Source organism: Epinephelus fuscoguttatus, linkage group LG11 (assembly GCF_011397635.1).
Source record: "Epinephelus fuscoguttatus linkage group LG11, E.fuscoguttatus.final_Chr_v1".
Lineage (NCBI taxonomy): Eukaryota > Metazoa > Chordata > Actinopteri > Perciformes > Serranidae > Epinephelus > Epinephelus fuscoguttatus.
In genome coordinates, this window is record NC_064762.1 from 23129332 (window position 1) to 23144043 (window position 14712).

The following is a 14712-nucleotide window of genomic DNA, read 5'->3' on the forward strand; positions in this document are numbered from 1 at the left end:
TATATGATGAAAATAGCTCCGAAATCACCATTACCAAACCCAACATATGCATATGCTTTGTTCTCCTTGGCGTTAAACAATGTGGCGTTTTGTGGACATTCCGATTAAAAACCAACTGCATCTATGTTAGAGTCACAATACTGATTGAAATGCCAGAACTCTAATGTTACATTTGCTCCCACATGCAGGGGCAAAGTATTCCTTCATATAAAAACACTGACCATAATAAATTCCACTGGGTAAAGATAAAATTAAAACAACATTATGTCCACTGAACATTTAATCCCACAGTGAAGCCTAATCAGTCATATAATGGTTCCCAGAAACACAGCAACAAGTATGAGTCATCAGTTTGTCCTGTGGCAGGCAGAGAGGGATAATCATAGACAGGCTCTATGCTAAGGGTGGGTCAGACCAGGGCCCACCCATTTGAGGTTTTTGCCTGCCCAGCAACTACAAATTGGAAAGTGCAAGTTTTCAAGCAGGTGGAAACTTAAATACTCGCCACCACCACCGCTAGCACCGGGGAAATGGGCTATGGAAAGATTTCTCACCACCCTGCATAAGACCTTAGAGACAATGCCAAGTGTCATGGTGGCATTTAAGCCTGCCTTAACTTTCGGGCCTCCACTGCCATGTATGTGAGAACTTGATGGCATCTCCTGCTTCATTAGCATCAACAAGGAGCAGAGGAGCACTGACTGTAGGGTGAGTAGACTATATTCATGTTTATCTCATGTCTGCTGCGCATCACTGTGTATTACAGTGGTGTTTCTCTAGATTGTGTGTATTTATTTGCCTGTGGTCAGCTGGTTGTGCCAGTGTAGGGCCTAAACAAAGCTGTTGCTGTGGTTTTTGGTGCATATTTATGTGCCTTCACGCAATGCTTTGGCCGAGCTGCTGTTTATCTATGCATCTTCACACAGTGCTGCTGGTCATGCTGGTGTTGATTTGTGTTATTTGCTTGCACCCTGACGTCATTACTCAGTGATGTTGAATGCTGGTCATGCTCAGCCACTGCACTGTATGCTGATATTTGCACTGTGCGTACTAAATTGTGCATCATCTTCCAGCCACAAGTATGCTGCTGCTGCTGCTGCTGTGATACTTTTGTGGCCCTCCCATCGAAATCACATGTCCTCTCTGCAGACTTTTTTGAGTTTGCAACAAAAACCTTCCTGTCTGTATTAAAAAAAAAATTGAAATTAAGAGAAGGAAATGATAATTTAAGAGGGCAGTTTATTTATGAAACATGTAAAGTGAGTACCAATATATAATACAGATGTGTTTGAGTTTTAGGAGTCAAGTTTCAGTGCTGATTTGTGAAATATGTTGCTCTCTGTTGAGTTTTAAAAGCCTCAAAATGTAAAATGATGATGTAATATATAGATTTCTCCAGATGTATGTAACCGAAATAAAAATACTCATGCATTTATTTGTTCATATGCCCTGGCTGATCACAAACCACATGCACAAGGAGTTTCATGGTTCTGTCTAGGGATGTAACAATATGGAAAATTTGATATCTCGATTATAGTGACCAAATTATCACGGTAAACGATAATATCGCGATCTTTTTTCAAGCGCTGTAAAATGTCCAAAAAATAGATATATTGAAATAACTTCATTAAATCTTGTAACTTCCTTATCATACCAAAATGTTAACAGCCAAAATCTTATATTAAAATGAAACTTTCACATTAAAGGGGCACGGGATTGGCACAGCAACAGAAACATTTATTTTAAATGAACAAAATATGTGAACACATTACAGGAGCAAAGCTTATTTGTCTGGTGCATCTTAACAGTCAGCAAAATATGTAAACAGTTTATATAGCACAAGAGGAAAAATATATATTAAACAAAACAATGCAAGAGTAGAACAAAAAACATACAATATATAGAATAGACATCACAAATGTGCAGGAGAGACCAAAAAAACCCTAAGGGCAATGGTCATCAGGACACAGAATAATTCATACATTAGAAGTGTGCATGTGAGTCAGAGGATTACCTGTATGAGAAAAGGAGTGTATGTTCTCGTGTGTGTGTGTTAGGTCAAGACTATGAACAGTGAATTTAATTAACTTTATAAAACCGAGAGCCCCCATTAAGGCTCTCGGTCAAAGGTTAACGCGGCAGCGTTTTATGTTGTTTCCTTGAGCTTATGTCGAGAAAGCATAACTGGCCGTCTATATTGATTCTAGCTCGCCATACAATAACCATAATCACAGTGATTCAATCACAGTTGATCTCAATTAGCGTTACGTTACGTCGGTTTATATTCTGTCGGCTCCGCTCCGTGTTTTCAGCTCTGTTTCGTTTTGAAACACTTAGCAACATAGCTGCTAATACGGCTATTAGCTACTCAGCTTGTATTAACGTTAGCTCCTAAGTGTCTTAAACAAAAACGGAAAACCTAGTTGCCGTGTAGGAGGACAGATACGGCTCAAATGTCTCGTATGTGTCGAGAGTTACACATTATGGCAATCTTAGTAAAACCGAAGTCCCTCACACAATAACTGACGTTTGCATAGCATAACTTGCACTGGCTGTAAAGCTGTGGATGACGTCACGGAGATGAGCCAGCACATTTGTAGTGTTGCTACCCTTTGCGGCAACTTTCTTTCTGCATGTTCTGCACACAGGATAGTTGTCCTCCACCAGCTGTCCCTCGGCATTCTTCAGAAACCCAAAGCACGCCCAGACCTCAGACTCTGTGCATTTAGTTGGGGGAGAAATGTCCTGCGTGCCGCTGTCACCACCTTCTGCCATGTTTTCATTCTTTGTGTTTACACATGCTACGCATTCATGCAGCGCCTGCATCGCGAGACTTGAATGAGGCTGTTATTACATATCCTGATAATCCACCGCGATAATGCAATTAATTTAAACGTAAACGGTAATTCTTACCATGTAAAAATTAACCGAAATTTACCGTAATATTGTTACATCCCTAGTTCTGTCTTGCTTCGTTTTGGTGCAATTTCAGATGTTACAACTGCCCCCGGTCTCCCCTACACCACTGCTTATACTCCCCTGTCACTTCTTTTTATAATCCATGGTGACTCCATGGTGGAGGGGACCTTGGCATGTGAGCGTGTGGCATGAATTAGCTCATACTCTCTTCCTCTTTGTATCTGCTTTGCATGCCATGCATTGCATTTCATGCTTCAGTTGTGAGTCAGTTCATGTAAACTTCTGAAAGCACAATATGGAGTTATTACCAGAACTGCTGCAGACTAATCTAATAGAGTCGCTAAGTGGTGCATCTCTCCTGTGTATAAGCTCTTGGGGGGGTATCAGATATCATAGCAGCCTGTTGTTTTGGTTAATGTAATTTCTCTTCAGGCCTGTGTCTGTCTCATATTCCTGTCGATGTGTTTACAGGCTGCTCCTCTGTGACTCCTTAGGGTGACTCTGGGTATGGTGCAGCCAAATACGCGCGGGCACTTAGGTTTGTTGTTGTCAGTTTGATGTGATTCATCCCTGACTCACAGCAGAGTATTTACAGAGGACCAGGACTGTTGTCTCAACACGTTTCTGTCACGTTGCTCCGGGATTATAACAGACAGAAAATATCAAAGTGCGAGAGGCTGTGAAAAAGTTACTTCACTTCCTCTTAGCGCGCGATGCTTGCAGTTGGGTAATACCTCCCGTTTATTTCAGACTCTGCCTCAGTTCCTGTTACATGATGGCTAAAATACTGGGTTACAAGGAAAATGCGCTGCAGTGTAGACTACAGTCGGTGCTATCACACACAATAAATGAGCCATGACTACTTTTACTTTGTGGATTTTAAATTGCGCAACGGAAAATCTCGCAGCTCCAAATCTATTTTAAAAGTCGACTTCTCTTTTTGTGTCACCAGAAGGTAATGGGACGAAAGAAATGTATACCTTTCTGGTCCTTATAATCCTGGCTGTGAGTCCCTACATCTGTAAAGGTAAGCCAGCCTTACATATTTCATATTTCTTGTGGTAATTAAATCGTGATATGAACATGCAGATCACCTGACTGACTGGAAGACACTTTTTGTGGGATTTATAGGAAATGATTGTTTTGGTTTGGTTTTGGTTTCACAGCATAATGTTCACTGAAGTCATTAAGAGTTACAGGAACCAGTATTTGAAAATGTATTGGATTTAACGAGAAATAATAATAATAATATAATATTCCTAATATCCTATTATTAAAGTCATATTTCAAGACTGAAAACTGTCAGTTTAAATCAGCTGCATTAAAATCTATACTATTTTACTTTCCAAGTAGAAATTCTTATTTAGAAATATATTATTTGGAATAACCACAGATATAAGTTCTTGGTTTTTTGTGTCGATTTATAATAGGCTATTATATTACAGTACAAAAGTATGGCTCTATCAGACAATACTAATTCTTTTAGGTGTCTTAAAACTTCTACCAAATATAAAAATAAAGCAGTCAGTGGTGGAAGTACATTTACTCAGATACTGTACTTAAGTACAATTTTGAGATACTTCTACTTTACTTGAGTATTTCTATTTTATGCTATTTTATACGTATACTACACTACAGTTCTGAGGGAAAATATTATACTTTTTATTCCACTATATGTATTTAAACACCTTGTTACTGGTTACTTTGCAGTTTCAGATTAATAATACAAAATATAATTCATAAATAAAAGAGGAATTATATGTTATAAACTGAGTGACCCAGCAGTAAATGAATCAGAATCAGAATCAGAAATACTTTATTGATCCCCGAGGGGAAATTGTTTATGTTACAGTTGCTCCTTGCAAGAGAGGAAAGATACGTGAAAATATAAGAAATTTAAACATTAGTATTAACAAATATAGAGTTAAATAAACAGGAATTATTAACAAACATAAACTTAAATAAATATATATATATATACATATATATATATTGTAAACTGAAGATTATTTACACAAACAAAATATATACAGTCAGGGTGAATGGGGTTATTGCACAAGTTAGATTAAATTATTGCAGTGTGTGAAAAAGTCTCAGGGCCACTCAGAGGGAGGAGTTGTACAGTTTGATGGCCACAGGCAGGAATGATTTCCTGTGGCGCTCAGTGGTACATCTTGGTGGTATGAGTCTCCCACTGAAAGTACTCCTGTGCCTGACCAGCACATGGTGGAGTGGGTGTGAGACATTGTCCAAGATAGTTCGTAGCTTAGACAGCATCCTCCTCTCTGACACCACCATCAGAGAGTCACACTCCATTCCCACAACGTCACTGGCCTTGCGGATCAGTTTGTTGAGTCTGTTGGCGTCCGCCACCCTCAGCCTGCTGCCCCAGCACACAACAGCATAGAGGATAGCACTGGCCACCACAGACTCATAGAAAATCCTGAGCATAGTCCGGCAGATGTTGAAGGACCTCAGTCGCCTCAGAAAATAGAGACGGCTCTGGCCCTTCCTGTAGAGAGCATTAGTGTTCTTAACCCAGTCCAGTTTATTGTCAATGTGTACCCCCAGGTACTTATAGCTCTCCACAATGTCCACACTGACCCCCTGGATGGAAACAGGGGTCACCGGTGTCTTGGTCCTCCTCAGATCCACCGCCAGTTCCTTTGTCTTTGCCACGTTGAGCTGCAGATGGTTCTGCTCACACCATGTGACAAAGTTATCCACAACAGTACTGCACTCATCCTCATCACCCTTGCTGATACATCCAACTATAGCAGAGTCATCAGAAAACTTCTGAAGATGGCAGGTCTCAGTGCAATAGCTGAAGTCCGTGGTGTAGAGGGTGAAGAAGAAGGGAGAGAGGACAGTCCCCTGCGGGGCCCCAGTATTGCTGACCACTCTGTCTGACACACAGCGTTGCAAGCGCACATACTGTGGTCTGCCAGTCAAGTAGTCTACAATCCAGGACACCAGGGGGGCATCCACCTGCATTGCTGTCAGCTTGTCACCCAGTAGAGCTGGACGTATGGTGTTGAACGCACTAGAGAAGTCAAAAAACATGACCCTCACAGTGCTCGCCGGCTTATCCAAATGGATGTAGACACGGTTGAGCAGGTAGATGATGGCGTCCTCAACTCCAAGTCGGGGCTGATAGGCGAACTGGAGGGGGTCCAAAAGTGGCTTGACCATGGGCCGGAGCTGCTCCAAGATGAGTCTCTCCAGGGTCTTCATGATGTGGGAGGTCAATGCCACGGGTCTGTAGTCCTTGGAGCCACTGGGACGCGACGTCTTTGGCACAGGAATGAGGCAGGATGTCTTCCACAGCAAGGGGACCCTCTGGAGACTCAGGCTCATATTGAAGACATGCTGAAGTACTCCACATAGCTGGGGGGCACAGGCTTTGAGTTTTGTGGCTTTGTGTTAAAATCCCAGGAAGGAGCCCTTCTGTCTGGAGTTTGCATGTTCTCCCCATGTCAGTGTGGGTTACTCCGGCTTCCTCCCACAGTCCAAAGACATGCAGGTTAATTGGTGACTCTAAATTGGCCATATGTGTGAATGGTTGTCTGTCAGTCCTGTGATAGTCTGGTGACCTGTCCAGGGTGTACCCTGCCTCTCGCTCAATGTCAGCTGGGATAGACTCCAGCCCCCCGGCAACCCTCAAGAGGATAAGCGGTTACGAAAATGGATGGATGACTTTCATTCAAAACCACTACCATCCCACTTACAACTGAGGCTCTTTATTCACTCGGCTGTGCAGGTGATGCATAAAACCTTTAAGTAAGCTGGTTTTCAAATGGTGTGCTCATCTTTGATCTGTGTGGTTTCTCTTCAGATGAGAATGACCTTTTGATTTGGATCCAGTGGTTAGTGTGGTTTTGTGCTGCTTTTCAGCACTCAGGAGAGTCATCTGACCCCCCAGTATTTCACAAGGCTCTTGTGACTTTGTTTTAAAAAATGTGTTTTAAATTAAGTGCTTTGTGAAAGTTAAAAATAGCCAGTAGAAAATACCAAAGAGGACTGTACTCAGTGATGGATTAATTGTAAGTAAAGTATTTGTACACTGTTGTATTGCTACATATTAGGCCAAAGATCTGAATATTTCTTCCACCACTGACTACAGTCCTCCTTTCTCCTTTCCAATCCTTTCTCTATCCGCCATTTTTTAACTTTCAAACAGCGCTTAATTTGAAACACATTTTGTAAAACAACGTCAAAAGAGCCTTGTGAAATATTAGGGAGTCCTGCACTGACCACTGGGACCCAAACAAAAGGTCATTCTCATCTTAAGAGAGACCACACAGATCGAAGATGAGCACACCATTTGAAGACCAGTTCATTTAGCAACAAGTTTTATGAATCATCTGCACAGCCGAGTTAATAAAGAGCTACAGCTGTAAGTGGGATGGTACTAGTTTTGAATGAACTTAATCGTGATAAAGCTAGTCTAAATAGTACCAACAGTACACCAGTAGTTGTTTACTGCAGCTGTAGTTTGAATTTCAAATTCAGCCAAGCAGTTGTTTGCATCTCTTAGATCTGACGGGTTCCTCCAACAATTCTCATACAAATATGTGTAAAAAAAGATCATCTAAAATCTAAGTAAAGTTGTGCAACAGTTAAAACATAGGAATGAAATATGATATAATGTAAAATAAAACATAATACTGTGGTAGAGAGCTGTGAATGTAATTCTATCACACCTGTTGCCGCCAACATCAAAATGTTTCCTGGTAGCCACATTTGCACATACATTTGAGTAATGAATATTGAATGATAACAGAAGCCTCACTGGCTTGCTCTCAGTTGTTTCCCAAATCAAACAGAGGTAGAAAGATGAAGCTGCCACTCCAAAATGCCGGCCAATGCTGCATCACTATGTGATAGATACTAAAAACAAAGTGCAACCTGCAGTGGTCATATAAAGCATTTTTAAATCTGTGTTCCTGTCACATGTCTTGACACATGATGTTCCTGATCTATTTAAGGACAGCTTTAAGCATGGGAAATTCCCACACAGGACATATGTGTATGCACAGACTGGACCAGTAGTAGCAGAGAAACATGCTGCAAACCAGATGTGGAGCAACACTACGAATGTTTCAGGAGTGCATCCTGAACAGTGGTGTGGATCACGGACTGCTCACACTCCATTGAAACAAATAAAACACAAGATGCTCTTCCACTGAAACAATTAGTCAGCAGACAGTTCGTCACTGTCGTAGCTGTGTAATCCCAGCAGAGATGTATTGACCCCTAAGGCATCCAGAGCAAGCTGATATGCGTCAGTTGAAGCCGTTCTTACCCACAAGGTCCACACTTACTGCTGTTCTCAAGGTATTTCCACAGTCTTCAAAGGGTGCCTTCACACTTACCTGCTCAGTTCAGTTAAAACGAACCCTGGTGTGTTTGCCTGGTTTGTACAGTTGGTTTGGGCTGGTGTGAAAGCTGTCAATCGATTGGCAACTAGCGTGGAGCACACAGCAGGACTGAGACTGTTTGAAATGGAAGGTTGTGGTGTTTTTCCTGGAGGACTGTGGTGGTGGTGTGAAAGCAAACACACCAACTGTTGGATTTTTTGACAGTAGATATGTGATTTAAGCGTGATTTCAAGAGCTTAACTTATAATCAATCAATCAATCTGCTGTTTGTGATCTGCTCAGGAAGTGATCTTGTGATCAGTCTGTAGATGTGATGTTTCCTCCCCTTCCGCTGTCTCTCAAGGGATCTTGTTTCATAAGAAAAAGTGTGGTGGTAAATTGCAAGAGCTTGTCTGAGTTGTGCCATGAATTACACATATGATGTTTGTCAATTTTAAAGACAGTTTCGCAAGTCAAAAAAAGCACATCACAGTTTGTCAGAGTAGCATTTAGTTTTGTGTGAAACTGCTCAGTGGACGACATCTAACGTCCCACAGGGGATATGTCACCAACACCAACAGGCCATTACCTTGGCACATTTCATTTTGTTCTTCCAGGATGAGGGAAAAGTATTAAAGGAGAAAAAAGAAAATCGCTACAAGTCTGGCCATGTTGAGAAATGCAGCTTTGCTTGTGTGAGCACATCTTGGTACGAAACATAGAGAGACAGTTATTAAAGAGAGAAACAGAGAGAGAAAATTATGCACCATATCCTCGACAGTCTTATACTTAAACAAGTTTACTAAAAACGCCGATTGTCTTCATTCATTCATTCACTTTCTGTAACTGCTTATCCTGTCAAGGGTCACGGGGGGGGGGGGGGGGGGGGACCCGGGGCTTGGGGCAGGGTACACCCTGGACAGGTCACCAGACTATCACAGGGCTGACACATAGAGACAGACAACCATTCACCATTAGAGTCACAGAATAACCTGCATGTCTTTGGACCGTGGGAGGAAGCCGGAGTACCCACAGAAAACCCACACTGACACGGGGAGAACATGCAAACTCCTCACAGAAGGGCTCCCCCAACCTGGGTTCAAAACCCACACCAGGTTTGAACCAGGAACCTTCTTGCTGTGAGGCAGCAATGTTAGCCACTGTACCATGATGCTGCCCTTGAGACTCTTGACTCACAAAATGATCTTTTAACTGTACAAACATCATATGTGTAATTCATGACATAATTCAAATGGGAACCAAAATTATTTGTCTCTCGTCATTAACTGCAGCAGTCGACTCATCTCACTGCGTTGCAGAACAGAGCGTTTCAAGAGATCCTTCGTTCTCACGGCAGTTAGACTGTTTAACACACACACTCACACACACATCACCTTAGCCACAACTGGACTGGACTGTGTAATGGGCAATTTAATTTTTAATTTCTGTTTATGCACTTATTTTAACTTATTTTATTTTATGTCAATTTTAATACCACTGTATTGTGTATCCACCTACCTACCTACCTACCTACCTACCTAGCTACCTACCTACCTCTTGGTTGGGACTTTGCCTTACTATAAGCAATATTCAGTATTTATGTAAAGCATTTTATAACTATGGTAACAGATATGTCAGCATGTGATAATGGGGATTTTTCCTGATCAGTCACACTTCCAGTAAGTGTGACATAGCGATGGCACAGTAATATTCCAGTATATTGTTGTACTAGACACCTCATTTTCATCCTGGATCTACCTGTTAGTCATGTGGTCGATTTGCATTCTTATAATATTAATAATGCTGATAATCACTTATTTCTCCATGAGCTCTTTGTGACACCAGAGAGCATAAACACACACATATTAGAAGCATGAAAGTGGTGTATGACCTGCTGTCAGTCAGAATTTGATTTTCCCTCCTGGGTCCTGACGATGCGCTGATGATCGCCAAAACTGTCCAATCAAACAATCAGCTGTCAGCAGGGTCGTTATATTGGGGGGACAAGTGGGACTGATTACTCAGGGCCCCATTGGAAGGGAGCTCACGAAAGCCTGGGATGAAAAGTTTGATTTTGTCTGCAGTAATTAGTGTCATAACAAAATAAAAATTGGCTGAATAACTTTGTTGAAAGACTGGACTTTGTAAAAAACAAACAAACAGTAGAAGCAGTCTGAGGTCCCTCTCACGCCTTAAACGTGCAAAATGGTTCAGTCCACCCTGGCACTAGGATTTGTCTCTAAACACAGCTAGAGCTGAGTGAGTGACTGCTTACACTGTTGAAGTATCGACATACACTGTCATGTCTCGGGTTCCATAAAGAAAAGAAAGAAAGACAAAAACAAACAAACCAACAGAATTCAAAAGGTGCTTGAGAGCCCTGGATCAAGAGAGAAAGGGCCCACAGAGACTGTGCATGTGTCATGATCCAGGGTTTTTGTTAATGTTCTGTTATCTTGTGGACTTCGTTCTGGGGTTTTCTGTTAGTGTTCCTCCTTGTCTTGTTATCCATTCATGTTTAATCTGTTTCCTCTTTTATTTTGTTGATTCTCTCCTCATTTGTCACAGCTGGCTTCACTTCCTGTCTTTGTGCATTTTCTTGTTTCTAGCACACGTCTTCCTTCAGTGGCTGAATCCAAATGTTCAGACACCTGCAGACTTGCTGACTTTGCGAGCACGTTCACGGGAAGTCCGGGAGTGCTGAGGCCTCAAGCGGACTTCCTGCAGGCTTCCAGAGAATCCGCTTAGGCAGCAGATTTCACTGATTTAATAACCCGCAATTCACTGATAGTTAGGCCTTTTGAAATGCTACTTGAATTGTGTATGCCAGAAATAATATTCAACCACATCGTGATACAGATTCGTAGACGTCTAGGCTGTAGAGGGACTGAAATTGCTTTTTATTATTGCGTTCTATCAGGCTGTGCAATAGGCTAAACAAAATGGCTAAAAAAACAACAAAAGAAGGTCTTTCAGTGTAAATAAATACCCAATTTATTAGTTATAGTCCTGTCCTTATTCAAAAACTTTTCTGTTTTTGGACTTTACGTGATGACGGTAAAGTCGTCACACAATGTACAACTGAAGTCCTCCAGGGTTCCATCTGCAAGTCCAGAGGGTTGACATTTGGATTCAGCCAGTCTCGTTAGTCCTTCCCTGTTCCCGGAGTCTTCCCCTAACACCTGTTTGTTCCACCCCAGTGTTCCCCACCAAAGCCTTGTTGTGAGCCAATCCCCATTTCCATTTCAGTTTTGGTTCTTCTGTCATTTGGACTTTCTGTTACCTGCCTGTTCTGTATCAGCTTTATTAAAGCTCGCTTTTTGTTTAAGCTCAAACTTGCCCGCTGCTCTGCTTTTGGGTCCTCCCCAAACTGATACTTAACAGTGGGCGTAGGGCCCAGAATTTATTGCTATGCCCCTTATTGTTGGTCCATATCACGTCATGTTTGCTGGACATTAACCGGACCAGACGTAAAAGTTAACAGCGTCTAATTGTTTCCCTTTGGTCCAAACCAAATGAAATGAATTTCAAGTGTGAACACACCCAAAGACTCTTCTAACCATCTGGTTAAAAAATACATTATCTTTCTGTTGAACGATCAAATAAGATTTTTAACCTGTTTTCCTACTAACGACACTGTTTCCTAATGCAAACAAAAATGGCAACTGGAAACGTACTAACACGCACGTACCAAAAGTGTTTTTAAGATGACCTTCTGGGTCTCTAAGATCCTCAGATATTTATTTTCCTGCTCTGCTCTGACTCTCCTACTGAACGAGTGGATGTTGCTTGGAGCCCGTATTTCTGTTCTGATGACGGTTTCATAGTTGACTAATGGGCTCTTCTTTGCTGTTGGTGCTATGAGAACGTCTCTTGCATTGCTAATGTGTTCATGCAAACTAAAGTCTTCCTGTAGCTGCTTCAATTGGAAAGCTTTCCACCTGCAACCGTTTGTGAAGCAGCAACAGGAAGTGTTGAGTCATGGAGGTTAGTGACCAACTGACTCCTTGTTTGATAAAGAATTGGCACACATGGACATGTTTTGGCTCTTCATTGTTCGTGGATCAGTTTCTAATATGGCAAGGGAATACTGGAACTAAAGATGCAGTCACAAGTGAACTGATTGGTCTAAAAGCTAAAAATGAAATAAACTGAAAGCATGCTAGAGAGGATGTTGTGTCATTTAATTTGGAAACAGAATGACAAACACCACAAAATGCTCCACCTCTGCTGCTACCGTGAACAAATCAGAGCTGTGGATTGTGATTCAGAGGATTCCAGTTATTCCCTGTCTGACACTGGGTGATAAAACAAAGAAACAAAAAAAGAATCTAAAAGGTAACGAGCAAACCATTAATGCAGAGATCCAATACTGATACTGATTCTGATACATGAAGTCGTGGTATCTGCTGGACAGTATCTCATATGGCTCTGATAGTAAGGTAATGGTAAATGGACATGCACTTGTATAGCGCCTTTCTAGTCTTCCAACCACTCAAAGCACTGCATGTCACATTCACCCATTCACACACACATTCACACACTGGAGGCAGAGGCTACCATACAAGGTGCCACCAAGTTTAAACAGTCACACACACTCACACAGCAATGAGAGCAATTTGGGGTTCAGTACCTTGCCCTCATTGATGGACTGGGACAGTAATGGGCGGAGGTGGAGGAAAGCAGTTCTGGTAATATTTTTTATGTGTGGTTTTAAATGAAAGAGTATTGTCCAGAATGACACCAAGGCTCTTGATGTGGCTGGAGAAGGCTACAGGGAAGTTATCAATGATGATGTGTGGGTGTTTTGGATTTGGAACAGGATGCTTTTTGAACCAGCGAGCAGGGCCTCAATTTTGCTTCTGCTGAGTTTCAGAAAGTCCCTGCTCATCCAACTCCTAATGTCCTCAAGGCAAGAGGTGAGGGAGATGGGAGGAAGGCCAGTGGAGGGTTTAGTCTAGATGTAGACCTGTGTGTCATCTGCGCAGCAATGGAAATGAACACCATGGTGACAGAGGAATGTGCCCAGGGGAATTAGGTAGATGATGGATAAAAGTTGACCCAATACATTGCCTTTTAGGAAATTTCTGCTTCGTGTAGGCCTACCTTTAACATGGATTGATCAAGTCATCGATTTGCTTAATGAGGTCAGTTATTAATATTCAAACAAGATACATTTCATTCTGTTCAGAGGAAAGACCTCTTACCACCCTCAGCAACTCACTAAATCATGCTCATGAGAGTGAAAACTCTGCAGAGCCAGTCAGGAGCATGCAACCAAAACATCATACATTTCCTGTCAGATTTCCACATTACCCAGAATGACTTCAGATTACCTACAGTATTGAGAGAGATGTTTTTCCTTGTGCTGAACACCGGTGAAGACCGCAGTGACGAATGTTTATTTCCAGTCTAGAGAATAAATGTGACAGTGGGCAGTGGATGATGATGTGGTATGCTTTGTTATTCAGATTGCATAACAAGTCAACAAAGACCAGTGTTCCATCTGATGCTGATGTTAGATTCTGGGCCTACTGAGATTTTTGTGGAAGATAAAGAATGGTAGTTTCTCCTTGTGTGACTGAAACATCAGTGCTAAATTGTAAAAGGAGCTCTTATTTATTTTCTGTAACAATACTGTCAAACATCCCCATTGGTGCTGCATGTGAACACACAGAAGGGTTAGTTCTTTTCTAGTCGGACAGTGAATGCAGGCGTGCTTTATGCTACATGATTTAATCTGACACAACAAGACTTGTGTGGGCTGTGTGTGTGTTAAAGTGGGGAGAGTGCACTTGTCTTGTTAGCAGTAAATCATCACCATTAATTACTGTTACTGTTTCTAATGTATTCTCTGTGGCTTACGACATTTGGGGCTAGCCTCAAACTGTGGAATTGCTGAAGTGTAAAAATGACAATAAAGATAAAATATCAGTTTCTGAGTGGTAGAGGTGCTAGTAGATGGATTTTCTTTTGTGGGTAGAGCCAGGTTAGCTGTGTCCCTGTTTCCAGTCTTTATGCTAGGCTAAGCTAACCAACTGCTGGCTCTAATTGCATTTCAGCCCAGTGGCTGAAAAATGGTGGCAATGTACGTTTCTGCAGACCACAAATACATAAAATTTAAATGTTTGATACATAACATGCCGATGTTACAGTTTCTAATGTATTATATGTAGCTTTTGGGAAATATGCCTACTAGCTTTTTAGCCAAGCATTAGCTTAGCTTAGCATAAAAACTGGAAACGGGGAAACAGCTAGCCTCAGATTGTTGAATTACTGAAGTGTATAAATGACAAAAATGTACAATGTGTTAATTTGTGAGTGACAGAGGTGTTGGTTTTGTGGATTTTGTACCCAGTGGATAGAGCCAAGTTAGCTGTATCCAGTCTCTATGCTAAGTAAGCTAACCAGCTGCTGGCTTCATCTGTATATT

The 14712-nt window shown here is 41.6% G+C and overlaps 1 protein-coding gene across 2 annotated transcripts in view; it reads left to right on the top strand.

Annotated features, from left to right (window-relative positions):
• Positions 1-512: 512 nt before the first annotated feature.
• The window catches only part of LOC125896991 (interleukin-31 receptor subunit alpha-like), a 30024-nt gene continuing 15824 nt past the window's right edge, over positions 513-14712 (top strand). The window contains exons 1-2 of one of the 2 annotated variants that reach the window (XM_049590002.1): positions 513-708; positions 3872-3946. In XM_049590002.1, the coding sequence (XP_049445959.1) occupies positions 3892-3946 (55 nt within the window). In that variant the 5' untranslated portion in view covers positions 513-708; positions 3872-3891. Of the gene's footprint in view, positions 709-3411; positions 3458-3871; positions 3947-14712 lie in introns of those variants that run through there. The other variant, XM_049590001.1, reaches the window with a different exon arrangement.